This window comes from Falco peregrinus, chromosome Z (genome assembly GCF_023634155.1).
Source record: "Falco peregrinus isolate bFalPer1 chromosome Z, bFalPer1.pri, whole genome shotgun sequence".
NCBI classification, from domain to species: Eukaryota; Metazoa; Chordata; class Aves; order Falconiformes; family Falconidae; genus Falco; species Falco peregrinus.
The window spans coordinates 5,653,200-5,670,360 of record NC_073739.1 but is presented as its reverse complement, the minus strand read 5'-3'; the positions used below and the strand labels follow the sequence as shown (position 1 = coordinate 5,670,360).

At 34.8% G+C, this 17,161-nt stretch overlaps 1 protein-coding gene across 1 annotated transcript in view; it reads right to left on the bottom strand.

The window, feature by feature from the left end:
* Window positions 1–17,161, bottom strand: part of ADGRV1 (adhesion G protein-coupled receptor V1) — a 291,184-nt gene that overhangs the window by 263,079 nt on the left and 10,944 nt on the right. The window contains exons 2-10 of the mRNA XM_055791141.1: window positions 16,211–16,395; window positions 14,278–14,427; window positions 13,103–13,198; window positions 11,899–12,003; window positions 10,402–10,515; window positions 6,650–7,215; window positions 5,166–5,436; window positions 4,018–4,347; window positions 553–729 (exon numbers count right to left, since the gene is read on the bottom strand). Coding sequence (XP_055647116.1) covers window positions 553–729; window positions 4,018–4,347; window positions 5,166–5,436; window positions 6,650–7,215; window positions 10,402–10,515; window positions 11,899–12,003; window positions 13,103–13,198; window positions 14,278–14,427; window positions 16,211–16,395 — 1,994 coding nt within the window. The remainder of the gene's footprint in view (window positions 1–552; window positions 730–4,017; window positions 4,348–5,165; window positions 5,437–6,649; window positions 7,216–10,401; window positions 10,516–11,898; window positions 12,004–13,102; window positions 13,199–14,277; window positions 14,428–16,210; window positions 16,396–17,161) is intronic.

The following is a 17,161-nucleotide window of genomic DNA, read 5'->3' as shown; positions in this document are numbered from 1 at the left end:
TTTTAAATGTTTCTTCAGCTGGGACTACAGCACTCAGATGGATGGCAATGCTTTTGAAAATACTCCTTTGGGTTCCTAGAAAGCTAAAAAGTGTAATTGTTGGAAAACACACCCAGTGAGCCAAATTTTTTGTTTGCATGTAAGTCAGTCGACTACAAGATGCACAGAGATTTTGAGGAAATTTAGAAGCGATATCAGTCCCACTTTACGTTACTACCTTTGTCGTGGGTGAGACAGATTAAATCTGTCTGCAGTATCTTCTGTGTGAACATCAAGACCTAATCAGTTGTAGATGTTTACAGAGAAAGCAAAGATCAACCTCATTTTTCTGATAATGACTAATACTATTTCAGACCTTAATTTTACAAGCATGTGGGGTTTTGGGGGTGGAGGTGGGGGTTGTTGTTTGTTTGTGTTTTAAGCAGGGGAATATTTGGGATCAGGCAGTACTTTAGAGGAAGGACTTTTCTCACATTAACTTCCAATTTTATCCTGAATATAGCAAACTTTGCTTTTACCATACAAAGGGACAATATAAAAAGGTTTACTTACCACTGTAGCGGGGGAATCTTCTGGCTCAGAAATAATAATTGGAAGATTACTAGTAAAGCCTATTTCTCCATTTGCAATATCTGGAGTGATCCTCAGAGAAATATTTCGAATCTCGCCTAATCTAGGACTCAGAGGTGGGACTAGAGGAATTCTATCCACCAGCTCAACTTTTTCCAGCTGTAGGAAAAAGAAAGAAAAAATTGAGAAACAAAAGCCTTAGTACCAATTCTGACATTTCAGAATAAGTTCCATACACAGGGAGCAAAATATCTCCAGAAGAAATTTCTCTTACAGGCAATGAAAATGTATAAGATGTTGCATCAAAGAAATTAAGTGCATATCTGGCAGCAGAATGGTATACCTCTCAGACAAATCATGTTTGTATACACAGCTAAATGTATGTAGTGGGACAACGAATCTTCTAGATCGGTTGATTCATTACTAGACCTATGAATAACAGTATTGATTTGACAAGTGGCCCAGGTATCATTCAAACTTCATTTTTTGTGTCATGCATTGATAAAGATCTGCTGAAGTCACTCGAACCAGAAGCCAAAGAATGATCCAATCTTCTTTCCTCTGTCATACAACTTTAAGGACTTCACTGTTTGTAATAACTAATATATTAGAATTGCACTCAGAATTGAAAATCAGTACAGTATTTCAAAACTGTATTCTCCTCTTGTGTTAACATATTTCTGATTTTTATTTATACTAAGAAATAGGAAAACATTTACCCTTTCTTTGAAAAAGAGATGTCAGTCACTAAACCCCGCAGCAGTACTGACACAGTAAGGAAAGCAGGACTTGCCTGTTTAAATATTTCTTTCAAATACAACTTATACCATGTGATTCTGTCTACATGCATCATTATAATAACTGTATCCATAACTGATTTGCATATATTTCTGCAAACATTCCGCTAGTGCATGAACCACCAATGACAACCACCTTTTAATTCCCACAAGAATGTTTTTGGCTTGGAGTTATCAGATGTTATCATATATGAAGGTTTTATTGGAGGACGGGGAAGTGGCCTTACTTAAATCCTTATAGTGATTGTGAATCACTATTTCAGCTGATGAGTTTTAAATCCCTTCAATTCTTAAAACCAATATATACAAAATACTTGGGCTGTAACACACTTTGTTCTGCCATTGGTTGGGTAACACACAAAAATATTCATGCACATTTTATTTGATGACAGATGGAACTGTTCTACAAATACTTTATTCAGTAACTGATTCTCAACCATACCAGCTAGTTATTGAGAGTCTGAGGAAGAGATGGTGGGGCTGTTTGTTTTGCTTGTTTTCTAAACTTTCTTTTAAAGTAGCCCCTGGTCCTGCAATTAACAGTGTGGAGGTGGTCCACTGTGTGGTTGTTAGCTCAGTAAAGTTTCTGAAATACCACACAGCTGAAACAATTCACCTTAAGTGCTTCTGATCCTGGATAGTAACTTTGAGATTAAAGTAATAATTAATGAAGAACCGATTATTTATTTATTTATTTATTTATTTATTTTTAGTTTGGTGTTCCCTTTTAAAGCAAATAAGCTCACAAGGAAGAAAAAAAAAGAAAGCACTGTGAATTGAACAATAACGACCAGTTTTTTATTAAATTAGTTAATCTTCCTGTCTGTACCAAAACCTGCTCCTCAGACTACAGTAGGTTACTTAATTGAAGATGTCACTAAAGAATGTTAATCTCACTTCTCCAGTTCCTCTATCCATTCTCTACTTGTGTTTAAGCTTCATTTCCTCCTCCACTCCTCCTCCCCTGATTCCTGAGCTGATCCTTTATTGTGCCTAGTACAAACTCTGTAATCTTCTCATTCTAAACATGTTCACTGAGATTATCATTTATTCACAATGTGGAAGGATTGTCATAGTGATAAATAGGGGTATTTTTCTTCCTTCTCTAAATGAATTATTTGTGCTGGAAAGCCCCCTGATTTTGTTTATTCAAACAAAAAGATTTTTATGGTTCACGGAGAAAGTATAGAACATGCACCCCCTGCCTCCCTGGAATCCGCAGTTTGAAAAGCCAGGCAAAGTTCCTGCATTCTGAAATACTTACCATATGTGTGTCTTCTCCATAGTCCACACTGCAATGTTATTTATAATGTATCATTTAAAAGCAGCTTGGAATTTGATATCTCAATTCTTCTGTAGATCTTTCAGATTTCATGCAAATGTAAAACATATTAACCTATTCTAGCACTCCAGAATGCAATTCCCTATTTAACTGTGAATGCAAAAAAAAAATGGCATACTAGCAAAGCAGTAAGATAGTTCTCACAATGAACTTTCTTCACCTTTTTTTTTTTTTTTTTTTTTTTTTAAGAGAATGTTGGGGGAAGGAGGTGGAGGGAACAAACCTTTTCAGGGTACCAGGAGTAATTAAAACATCTTCAGTAGGCTGTAAGTTAGACAAAACCTTGCAAATTTTTAATCTATAGATTTAATATCAACATCTTAATTTGAAAACTCTAAAGACCTCTGACTTAAAATAAAAAGATTAAAAGGAACTAAGAAATGCCTCTCTGGTTTGTGCTTTGGATGTGCCAATTCATCCCTTTTTCTGTGTATTAAGATTGTTAGCTGGGTTCATCATCCCAGATGACCAGAGTGCAATAGCTAACCATAGGAAGTAGAGATTGTGGGGTAGTCTTAACTGCAGGTGAGAAAATAAGTATAACCTATAGTAATTACTATGCCCATGATCTTCAACAGTAGTATGTCTGAAAAATAAATTGGGTTTTCTCCAGTGAAAAATCAAAGCCTTCATTAGAAAGTGGAAATTCTTTCTTTAAACATTTTTGCTGAAAATCCAGTTTTCTGTCAAAAATACAGCTTTAATGAATTTTATGAGCCAATTTTAATTATCAATAACAGAAGTTCCCTTCTTACAAATTCAAACAGAAAAAAAGATGAGAAGACCCAAAAAAGCATATACAGAGAAAACTGGCAAAAATACTTTTCAAGTTCTCTGGACAAATTTATAGATAAATTAGATATAAGACAAGGTTGAGTATTTTTATTTTCTATTTACTTACGTGTAATTTATAGAATTTGTCATGCTTATGAAATTTAATGTTAAGAGCATTAATTTGGTTAAATTGAAAGGCAGACAGAGAAACATACCTCCAAAGGTAACTAACTTCTGCAACATTGATCTGGTTTTGTTAAATTATATTATTAATACCTGAATCCTGTTACAGCAGTCTATCTTTATAAAATGGTGTAATAATAAATAATTATCAGGAATAAAGCTCTTTGCAGCATATTAGTGGAAGCTGTCTCTAAATAAGAAATTTTTCTTAGCTACACAGCTAATAACTTTTTTTCCTTTTTTTAACAGGTAGGATCATTTAAATTATGTTAAAAGGGAAGGAGCCATTACTAAATTATATCTTTTATATTACAGAAGCTAAAAAACCACTCCAAAATAGAAATGAGATACCTGTACGAGGAAATGAGCACCATTTTGAAGAAACGCATCACTTCTTACTGGTATATTTAAAGTATCTTGTGTTTTTCCTTCTGGAAACATGAGAATGCTTCTTCTAGACATATTCAGAATGCCATCTTTCGCTCTCTCAGGATCCAGAGGTCCAGCAGGAATATACAGTGCAGTATAAACCAACTGCACGTCTCCAACTGTTCCTCTCTCCCTTGCAAAACTCAAGGATAAAAAGCGCCCCGTTGGATTACTTTCAATCTTCTGATTCTCCAAAGGATAAAATTTTATTAGGCCATAAACATCATCACTGTCCTGAATGTAAAACAGAAGCTGCAAAATAGAAAACAGGAACACTTACTCTATGCTAAAGTTACTATAAACCATAGTTTTCACGCCTTCACAAAAGCATGTCCTGACTGTCACCATACATTTTTCTCCTTAGTGATTTGGCACCCAAGAAAGAAATCAGATTGACAGCCCCAAAGTATGCTTTGTACACATGCAGCACAACACTGACCGTGGCAACTTTCCCACTATGCATCATCCATGTGCCAGAATGAGCTCTGAATCACTGATTTTTTGGTTCAGCAGCCAAACTGAATAATTTCAAAATGTTTCAGATTGTGAAAAATTTCATTTTATTCACAAGGTTCATTCCAACCACTTTTGAGAGTGACAAAGTAGGCACTTGAGTCACAAAATTGTCAGCAATGCTAGCCACCCTTTATTTAACAGTTCAGAGGTTACCGTCTTAGCCACCAACCCCTCCCCTCTTGAAGCTGTTACTCCGTGTAAAACATTCAAATCACCATTTAGACAGCAAATGAGCAAGTGAAAATAATTTTCCTGCCTTCTGTTAGCAAGCAGTCACTCAAGACAGCATTTATGCAATGCCAGGTATGTTGAAAATCATGTAAGCTGAATGCTACCACATTAAAAAGGTCTGGGTTTGCATACTATATTAAGCCAAGTACTTTGGATACGGCTCTGTATACTAAGATTACATTAAGGATTGATTTGTTTGATTTATATGCAAGCCCAAACCCTTTAGCCAGTTTAGCCCATCAATGAATGTTACCAAAACTGGTAAAGCCTCCAGTTATTACCTATTATTACCTTCCCCAAAAGAATTTTAAAAGCAAACTTACCTCAGATGGTTCACTGACTTCTGCACCTCCCTGTATTGTGTGAGCTAAGAGTTTCAGAAGATAGGGTTCTGCCTCTTCTGGTATGTCATCACTGATAATGTTCAGAGGAAGTGTTACCAGCATCTGCCCTTGATCAAAACATATCTCCCCGGTCTCTGGAACGAGGTCGGCAGTCACGGGTGAGGGATCACTGCTGTTTCGGATTATAACCCAGGTAACAGAAACATTTCCATGTGTTCCACCATTTCTTACAATTGTGATCCCTTCAAACCTACAATTTTGAATGAAAATAAAAATCCACAACATGACATTATAATTAATATTGGCTTGCTTAGTTATCAGTCCCCTGAAGGATTTACACTGACTTAAGCGGAATAAATGTTAACTGCTGCAACTGACATTCGAGTCAGTGCTTAAAGCCTGTGAAATCATAACACAAATGTAAGACTTTGAGTGCTTATTCATGAGCTCTCTGTAATGTCTCTAAAGATACTTGTTAGAACTTTGTTTACATCAAGAAAGGTACTAAGACGTGGAGGCTTGCAATGTTTGACATTTGTCTCAAGAAATACATGTCAAATCTCAGAAATCTTTTTCACTATTAAATTTCTGCACCCTTTTAAAAACTGCTTCAAAATAGAGTTGTCAGACAAGTATTTAAATAATGATTCTGAATTAACTACTTGCCTCTGTACTAAAATATTAAGGTACTGGAAATGCCATGTTTCCTGCATATGACAAGAACATGACTGTAACGAAAAGTCTAGGAATCATGACTTAGAATAATCTAGAAAGCAACGTTAATTTCTTTACTGTGTATAAGAAAGAAAGATGAATACTGAAATGCTGGACTCTACATACTATAAAATATTCTTTCAAATTGTTCACAGTATGATAGCTTAATGATGATCTGAGGATAAACTATCATCAGTAGATAGCAGCAGACATTTTTAATGAGACTGTCAATATTGTGTATCAATCCTGCCTGTAAAATTTGTACAGAGCTTTGATTTTAATCTCTATGTAAAACTACAAATATTTAACTTATTTTTATTAGGTATTTCACAGGAGACACTCAACACGTTTGATGGGCTTTTTTTAACGAAAGACTGATTTTCTATATAGTAAATACAAAGATTAGCACAAAAGCAAGCCAGAAATCTATTTCCCACTTGGACGAACTGGTGTGTGGAATATCATGGCCTCACCGATCCTGCCTTTAGATTAAGGTTTTTCAGTATTCTGATGATGTGGTTAAACTTACATCTTTTACATACAGTTCATAAATACTGAAATACTTCCTGTATAATTAGACATTCCCACTTCCTTGAAATCTTTGTAGATACAGTTGATAATAATAAAACACTAACTGATTTCTTCATTATATTTTCAGTAGTGATATTATAATTACTTTCAATGAAACCCTAAGGATGCTTAATAATGCCAAAAACTGACCAGATACTAGATTTGAAGATCTGTAGTACCTTGAAATTTGGTCTTCATCGATGATAACCGTCTGAGCAAACAGGATACTGTTTATTGATAGTACTCCATAGGGTTTATCATTTGGTTGGATGGTGAAATGAACGATAGATGGATTAACCAAAACAGCATCTCCCTGCAACGTGTCCTTAAGAAGTATAATCTGAAAGGTTTCAGCAATTTCTGGTATGGCATCATCAAGGATCTTAAATTTCATGTACGCTTCATGAACTAGAGGTGGGAAAACGATAGTTGTATTTGGCTGTAGATCTAGGAAGTCTACATTAAGCTGTGCATGTGCTGTTAAATTCCCAGTTATGATGGCATAACTGACAGAGACTTCATCTTCATCAGGTCCAATTAATTTTCCACTGACATCCTTACCACGAACCACTTGAATTGTTACCACATCAGCCTCCTCTGGCACCATATAAGCACTCTGAACAAAACGCACAGGACTGTCATTTTTCTTAATATTAATTTGAACAGAATTTCTTGTGTGGTTGATTTCAGCTCCTCCCTCCACGCTCTTCAGATGAACACAAAACAATTCATCATTTTCAGGTACCTGGAAAAACAATATTAGCAACTGGGTGTAAGTCAAATTTCAAATACATGCAGAACACTTACTGAGAAATACATTTTGCAGAAAAAGGAAATAATACAAACTTTACAGCTCATTTCATATTAAAATAAACAGGAGATAAGTATTGCTTTTAACTTTGGCTGAAAATCCTTTCTTATGATTGAATGCTTCAATTTTCTAAACCATCCTTCTGTGTTCTGGCAATGTGAGAAAGGGTGGAAAGCCAAACAAAAGCAAAACAAAAACTAGGCAAGAATCAGAAAAAGCTAGATCTTTCCAACTTGAGACTATGAGGAGATCCAAACTCTATTTCTGGAAGCCACCTCTATTTGGAAACAAATGTTCCTCCCAGTTATTTAGATATACCTTGATTTTCTGATGTTGGTACTGATTTACCTCTAAGCATGCCTGAGAAAATACAGGAACAACTTATGGTCACAACCTACCTTGGCCCATCCATTCCTATACAACTGGAAAAGGGTATATATTTCCTATGTTCTGACACACTCACACCCCCAGAGAAAATTTCCATTGCAAATCTGAGAAAGTGTTTTCTAGTGCTTAGCAACTAATTAGGCTTTGGCATTTCTACAAAATGACTGTTTGAAACTATATTTCAATTTTAGATATTTGTTCTCCAATATCTCATTCAGAGACAATAAAGAAAGGCTTATAAACTGTAAATTACAGAACTTAAGGATGAGATTTTTGCATTATGTTACTACATTTTATTCCATAAATCTTGATTTGCTAAACCTATTTAACTGAAAAATACAATTATTTTATTAATATATATGGGTAAAAAGTAATTACTAAAAACATATTCATGATCTTTACATCTCATTCCTGCTGTGGACTCCTGGAATCTAGTATTATTTGCTTCTGAGAGGAATTCCTGACAAAATTACTTTTTTTTTTACTAATGGTAATATTCTGTGATAAAATTGACAAATCCGTTTCATGTACTTTTGTTTACTGAACTAAAAAGATCTGAAAACCCTGCTGTCCAATATTTCTTCTCTTTCACACTCATTTGTTAATTGGCCACCCTCAGATCCTTTTCTAGAGCTAAGAGAGTGGGCGTGCAACTGCCTTTATAGCTGATGCCAATTCTGTCCCTTGTTTGGCTTGTGGCGCTTAAACTTGCATAATGCTGTTGACTAATGCAGGGGGGGTTTGTCAGCGTGAGATCTGGAACCTCTCAGTCACCTCCCTCCTATACTGAGATAAAACACAGTCATTTTACCTTATTAGAATAGATGTTAACTGACATTTTGTTTAGTTCACTAATTAATATATACCATCTTGCACCATAAAAATCTATATTTAAGAGACAGTCAAAAGGTATCCATATTTGTAGTTGTAATTTACATCTTGATGTGTCATATAGATGGGTTATTCTGGAGTTCTTAATGGCACCACGATTGACCAATTAAAAAAAAACAGTCAAACTTCAAAGACAACTGTATAAAGGATTTCCAGTGCTGCTTTGCCTCTTTCATCTTCTCTTAACAAAGCTTCCATTACTCCTCACTAAAAACGGAAATGTATCCAATAAAATTACAATAAATGTAGTGCTGTGAAGATCAGATCTGCGGTCCCCTACTTCTGTAGGGAAAAGGCTATCTAATTCAGAAAAATACTTGTTTCATGTTTTTTTCTAACTTCAGATCCTAAAAGCTCAAGCTAAGTTCTGAGAGTAACACTGGATTCTTGTGAATTCCATCATCATCATTACCATTAATAAAGGGTTTTTTACATAAAATTAACCTTTCATGTATGTCTGTGTAAGACTCACTGAGTGGACCTGCCACAGTTGTACAGATCAAACTATAAAAACCAGAACTTTGAGCACATTTCTCAGAGGACAGAAAATCAAATCCTCCCAGGAAGCCTACCAATTACTTTCTTTGTTTAAGTCACAGAATATTACATTTAATCTGAAGGAGATGCTTCTATATGCCAGTCTGTCACAGCCTCTTAACATTGAAAATATCAGAATAGATGTGGAAAACCACTTTTTAGAACTATGCAAAAAATTGCTTTAAAGTTGCCCACTTCTTAGACAGGCACTTTTTTGCTACCATTTTTTTATTGTGAATTTCCTTATTAAGTTGTTCTGTATCATATGTACTTATTTCGGTTCCCCTATTTCCCCCTCATCTTATTATAAATTAAAATATAAACAAACCAGTAAAGCATAAGAAAAAGTAAAATAATGACTTGAAAAGTGGAATAATGTTTTGTTTACTCTGAAACAGAAAGGCTTACAACATATGAACATTTTTTTTCAAAAACCAAACTAAAAATTGAAAATTTTCATCTATCACCTACTGTTCATGCTCTTCACAAGACTGCTTGTTTCTTTTAGGAATGTTACCTATTTTTTAGTATTTTTAAAAATACATTTCTACCTTGAAACACATATATATATAAAAACATACAAAATTTTTCAACCTATTTTTTCCCTCTGAATATTCAATGTGTTATATTCTTTCTTTAGTGACAGACATGTCTGCTTTTCACATAAGTGAGAGCCCATTGAGTTAACAAACAATAAACTAGATTCTTAAGCACTTTTGACTGAAGGCAGAGGAGCTGCACTGGGATCACTGAGGATGTAATCAAAAATGCATTATGTAAGCAATGTTATGATCAGGTTCCTTTTGCCTAAACAAATAATAAAGACAGAAAGGATAGCCTGAATTTGCAAGGCACACGATTAAGGAAAAGCAGAGCTCATTTAAATAGAAATACAAAAAAGTTAAATATAGACAGGACAGTCTAATAGGTAAACCTGCATCTCATTCAATACCACCACCCTTGGCCATACAACAAGGACCTCAGTATTCCATTTGGAAAAAAAAAGTATAGTGCTTCCCTGATTATTTATACATTTACACCAGAAGCACCTAACAGGTCTAGTCAGAGTGGCCAGAATATGTTCAGAAACTAAAAATACCCACTGATGACAATTAAAGAAGTAGCATTAGAAGGAGTAAAAATAAGAGTCCACACAGCCAAAATTTAACCTCACTTTATTAAAGCAAAAGCACTTTTAAACTTATTTAAATCAAGCATTTTTGTAACTTCTTACTCTAAGTCTTTTCAAAACAGCAGTTAACCTTCTACATATCCAAACCAAAAATGAAGACAGCTTGTTCTTACCTGATCATCAAGAACTGTTAAATTATAAATCAGCTTTGATGTCCCAGGGGTAAACGTAATATTTCCCCTAGCTGGACTTAAGTCTTCTTCAGCTGGGTTTGGTCCACCTTCTATCTGCAAAGAATTAATTTTTAGGATCATAAACATGTAAAGCAGGAATATAAATCTAGTACAAGTGTAATAATAAATACCTTATGAAATGTGTAGCTTACAACTATCTATTCAGTCATCTCCTGCTCATAGGCACACATCAAGCCTAAGGCATTCATCTGCTCTTTTTTGGCAGATGGAGTAAGTTAGAGTAACCACTCTGATGAAATTACGTGTTGCCAGAAAAAGACGAAGAAAACTACTTCCATATAGGTCTGAAGACTCTTTAAAATCTACTGATGCATAACTGACTCTTCTACGTAACAGAAAAAATATTAATTCTTACTTAATTTAAATCACTAATATTTCATAATAAGTTCCAAGATAAAATAACAGCAGTTACTGGTTTTGTGTCCTTTCTATCTTAACTTGTGATGTTAAGGAAACTACAGTTAATACTGAAACCTAAAAGATTAGGAAGACCCTTAGAGGGAATAATTGTGTGTGTGTGTGTGTGTGTGTGTGTGTTTAAATCATGCAAGTTTTTTTCAACATATGTATATAAACTACACTGTGAGATGGACCTGAATAATTGTGCAGATAGTAATATTTATTGGACCTTAAACCAAACATCTGCAATAAATTACACATAGAATCTCATGCTGTACATTAACTATACATGCTATATTGCTCACGCAATCAAATCCACTACAAATCTTTTGAGATTTTGACAGGTCTAGATTAAACACTTGATGATATTTTAGACCAGACAACTGATCAAGAAATATCCATATGAAAGAATTTACATGTAATTTTAAAGTACGTAATAGAATTAGAGCTAGATAGGGGGGAAAAAACAGCAAAAAACAATAAAGGCAGTAACTTATTCACTTTCAAATCAAGTATACAGATAATGGCCTAAATATTCAACATGAGTAATTATTCTGAAAGGCTTAAGTTTCTGGTAATTCAAACTGCCATCTTACAGATACAGAATTTCACAAAATACTGAGCTGTCACACAGGTTCAAAGTTGGCACAAGTATCAGAGTCACTCAGATTGTTATTTGTAAAATATAAATTTTAAAGAAATATTAAATACATCTATTAGACAATTAATACACATTGTTTTCTAGTAATACCAACTAATGCTGCCTCAGATATCTTCCTAAATGACAGAGAATACTGTTTCCTCTAATATCTCTTAATTTTTTTTCACATTAAAGCCTGACAATTAAAATTTGTTCCATTTGACAGGAACTATCTTTCCATTTCATGAAACAGATTTAACAAATGTAGCCATAGGCATTTTGCCCCTCTTTCACTTCAGTAAACACTTTGATGAGTTATGATTATCTCACAGTTTTATCCAACAGACTAATGTATGAAGTCTTTTTGATAAACTCACCTCAAAAGTTACGATGACCGTCCCGTAGGTTCCCCTCTCCCTAATTAAAGTGAGAGGCACAGATTCATTTCTGCCCCTGGGCTCATTCACTGTGATTAAGGCAGACTAATGAGGAAGAAAAGGGACAGGCAATCAGGCACAGATCAAATATCACAAGCAGAAGGAAGAAACTGTTACCATAGAAATACCAAACTCCCACAGACAAGTTAATCCAATCTGCAAACCAGTCCACTTATGGCATACATCTCCTAGCAACCAATTAGTTCAGCTAATAAAAAGCTTGAAAGATTGCAGATAAAAAAAAATGATCATAAGTTATGCAAGTAGTGTTTTGGAATTTTTTTATATAAATTAACATAGTCAATATACACAGCACTGGCAAATTAGCATTGTTATTTATAGGAGCTCCTAAAACCATTAAAAATAGTTTTTCTCCATTAAAAAGTACTTTACTAGATAACTAGCTATAAAGGGACTCTGTCTATCAAGCTATTGTAGCTGAAAGATTTCAAAGAACTACAGCAATTGAGGGAGCAGCATGGTTTAGTACTATGGTGCTAAAAATTTCTCACGTTCTTGTACTTTGTCAGGAAAGTCCTCTACAAAGATTACACTGCCATTCTACTGGCAGGAAGGCATAGTATCTCGTTCTGCTAACACAAACTCTGCATTACTGCAAATATCCTCCAACCACTTGAGTCACACCACTGTCTTGTCACAGAAAGTGTCATACAATGCATATTATCATGACACTGTTCTCTCAGCTTGAGAGTTAAGTATAAAATTGCTCACTGAAGATGGGAAAATCTATATATATTCTCAAGATTTCCAAATCTCATCTTTGACTTCCCTATGGTATTATTCCTCACTTCTTCCCTATTTTATGTAGATCTCAACTTACAGATGAGGGGTGGTGGGACTGAACAACTTTTTAAAAGTTTTGTATTTAAGATAAGCAACACATATTCATCCAAGTGTGAGGGTGTCAGGCTATGTCTCAACACAAAAAAAGCATATAGAAGTATTAAAGTTCTATATATGTATGAATTACATACATATGTATGAATTACCTCCAGAGTTGTTTTCAAAGATGTAATTCAGAATCAGTTTTCAAGGGATTCAGTTGAATAACTAAACAGCATCTTTGACAATTTCACCTTTATGTTTTCTAAAATTTTCACATATACCACATAAAAAGCCATACCATGTTAAAAGAAATTATTCCAAAGGCATTGTCATTTGATAAGATTGTTACAGTGACAGATTTGGGTGAGCCAAGCTTTATTCCTGGAGATGGTTTCTAAAACAAAACAAAGTAAGCTGTTAAATATGGTGATGGGCAAAAAATACACATTTTGATTTTACTGTCTTTTAAGAATAAATATTAGCTTATAAGAAGTTGTATGTCTTTTTATTATATATTACAATGAAAAATTATTAAAAGCAACAGAATGCACAAAATAATTCTTAATTATTGAGGAAATACACAATGCAGTGTACAACAAAGTTCTTGAAACAAATTCTGTAAATGATTAATGATAATTTGGCAATTATTAAAGACACCATAGCAATGGGTACCTAGGTATGAAGCATGTAGCACTGTCAGGAACTCCAAAGTTGTTCTTTTTTTTCCCTAACATTTGTATAAAACTGAAACTTTGAAGCTGTTATGAAGCTGAAATATCAGCTAAAGGAAACAAATCTTTACATGTTACAAAAATCAGCTAACTTCACAGATCTGAGGAATAAGGAAAGGAAAATACACATTTTCATATTCACTGTAAACATTCCCTGAGATGCATAGTAATTGGCAATGAAGTATAAAATTTATCTTTACTGAACCGATAACAAACTTAGTCACAAACTGTTACCTAAAAAAACTTCTCTAGTAGCATGACTCCTATGAGACACAACAATACAAAGAGATTTACTGTTAACTATTTAAAAATTTTTTGTTTCGTTTTCGGTAAGTCTTGTTTACCCTCTGCTTCTGGAGGACTCAAAGTCATCCTCTTTGTTTTGCTACTTCTGCCCACTCTTCCAGGTACAGTCTATGCAGGAAAACAGGAAAGGCTGCGAGTCTCTTCACAATCTAACTCTTCTGGGTTCTAGTACACATGTTTAGAGCTGAATGCAGTGCCTGCTGAAGTTTCAGGCTATGTCTATACTACGTCTATACATCACACAGACACCCAGAGGAATGGCAAAACCTTTTAAAGAGCAGTAAGCACCATTTTAGCTAGTCTCCAGGTTTATGTTCTTACTCACTAGAATTCGGACTCACAAGCAGTACAGCTACATTCAAAGCTACGGGATATCACTCATTTGTGTCCGATTACCCACTATTTTCTGGGGAACAGCTAAAAACTTGAGACTTACCAGTAGTGTCAAATAAAATGTGAATGTCTCATCAGCTTCTGGAAGATCATCATCACAGACAGCTATGTACACTGTTCGGTTTGTTCCTGTATCAGGTATAAATGCAGCTGCATATGTGTCAAAAAAGTCTCCTGTGTCTTCTCCATCAATCTGCAATAAACACAAAACTGAATGTCATCTCCTTCTTTCCCCACTATCTTCTATATTTTTCTGGACTCATTTAACAGGCTTCATACAGTGTTCTTTGCACTGCAGTTTCCCCTGCTGTCATACAGTTAATTTCTGGACAGAAGGTACACATACTAGTCCCTTGTATCCCTGCTGAGTAATCAAGAAAAGACAGAAAACAAAACAAAACACGACACTTTATTCAGAACCATTTATGACTTCTTGCCTTGCAGCTGGGTATCTTTTGCATAATGCACCATATGACGGGATTTTTAATGGGAAAGCTATTCCTAGCACAAATTTGTGTATCTCATAACACCCTACCTGAACTAAACTTATCTTACAATATAACTGCCCTCTGCCTTCCTGTCTCACTCTAGGGACTGGAAGGGGGCCTAGGCCTTTAACATAGATTAACACTGTGATTACCAAAGCTGGCAAGATGGAATCTTCCGTAACAAACAGCCCTGCCTTCATTTCAGTCAACAAAAGAAAATTCCACTGATTCCACTGTAATTAAGGTGGTTAGAGGAGAGATTACAACGGCAGTCATGTCAGGACAGCAAAGGGACCAGGTTACGTTTACAGTTGGAAGCTGAAACTAAATGGAGAGAAGCAACTGAACCAGCATAGCTGCCACACCTGGAACTACCAGCCTTGTAAGCGCTAAAGGTTTGAATGAATCACTGTGGAAAAGGCTGTTTGTTGTTTGAGAACAGTGAAATTAGAAGTTCAGTGAAGAGGCAAGTATAGAAGGTATTTTTGACTCTCACCTATCATCAGATATATTAGCAACTACTTTTTATGTATCTGAGCCAACACTAGACTTACCACACAGGTCTTACAAAAACAGGCAACAAACATCTTCCTAAAAGAGCTGCTCAAAATATTCATGTTAGAAACAAATTTTGGAATTTCAGGTCTTTAATGAGGAAATCAAGTTACTCTACTTGTTACACCAGTAAAGACCACTAATTTCAAAGTACAATCACATTTTCACAAGGTTTTCTCCTCAGATGTTAATGAAGTGTGAAAACACCACAGATCAATGTTTATTCCTTGTAATTTCTAAGACAAATAATTTTCATATTGAGTTACAGGAGAATGAAATATTGTGCAGGAACATAGATAATTTCTTTTCTCTACAGACTGCAGAAATTCATAAGCAGTACACCTTCTCCGGTACACTGCTGTGTTCTCATGTGGTACTCATAGAACCTTATTCCACATACATATAGTAAAGCACATTCTAAGGGGTTTAAACTTTTCAAGGGAATACGATCAAGATCAGAATTAGTAACAGCAAAGAAATACAGGAAATAATGAAAAACTACTGTAATTCTGATCTCCAAATGAATTGAACAATCTAACTTTTAAAATTCATATGGAAATCTGACTCAAGCAGTAAAGTTGTATTAAATTGCAGGTTCTACAGTAACCTAGATTAAGGAAAAAATGGTATACATCCACACTTTCAGCATGAGCTCATAGCCACAACGAAAATCAAACAAGCATATCAGTCTGGACTTCTACCTGAGCAGTAAGAGCTGGCTCCTTGAGACATTTATATCATTATTTTGACAATACTGATGCAGCCAATAGGAATTTACTCAGTTACAGAAACTGGGTGTTGCTTCTTCAAAGTTAAGCATTGTGCCTGTGAAATAACACCCTCCTTTTTACTGGCCTGATAAAAACAGGCAACATCCAAAACTTCAGAAAGATATTAATATTTACTGAGATTATAACTGGCAAAGTCTCTTACCGACACAATTGCTGTGATGTTAGCAGGCTTTCCTGTCCTTTCAATTACAAGACGTATAACAGTTGTACTTGTCTCATTAACTACAAATTCTGTTTGTCCACTGAACCTCACTTCTGTTTCTCCAGATGTGAAATGAATGAGTAATGCTAAAAGCAAATAAACTGATGAAGAAGCAGCGGGCATCCCTATAGAAAAAGAAAAGAATAATTAGAAATAAATTGTGAATCTAAAATGCGTAAAACATTCCTGGTCGACCTTACCAATCCAGTCAACCCTTCCCAACCCTTAAAATTATATGATTATCTTGCAAGCTTCAGAAACGAGACGAAAACATGCATGGGTCTCAGCTATAATCAAGTCAGATAGTATAATTATCATCTACATCTAATTATATTTGCATAATTTTCATCTAGTGATTTTCTAGACATTATTTATCAACTTTTTTCAAGTGGAGGAATAAGTAGCTTCTTCTAAGAAAAAACAGTGACATTGCCACAATTACTTTCATTTTCAACCAACAAATAATTATCTTAAAGGCTGACAGTTCTATTTCCACTTTCTTTGCTCTTAATTCTCTTTAGAAATAAATATGAAATGGCAGGAAAGGTGAAGGGTTGGATGTTTGTAGTCATCCGATAGACCATCTTCTGACATCTTATGGACCATGAAATGTTCTTAAACATTTGCATATTTACTTGAGATTCTTTTCACTGCTCCTCTTATCTCATGATCCTTCCATGTTTTCTTGTCATGAAGAATCACTCTGGCACATTTTAATGCCATTGTATCCTTTTGTACTGCCAGATTTTTAGTTTTTTACCTCATTCTGCACAATGTTAAGTTTTCTTTTCTGTTAGGGTAACACAACTTAAAACTAACGTGGTTTATTTCTCTTACATCAGAGTCGAGTTGTGTAATGCAAAATACAAGTTTACGTTCCAGTGAAGTTAT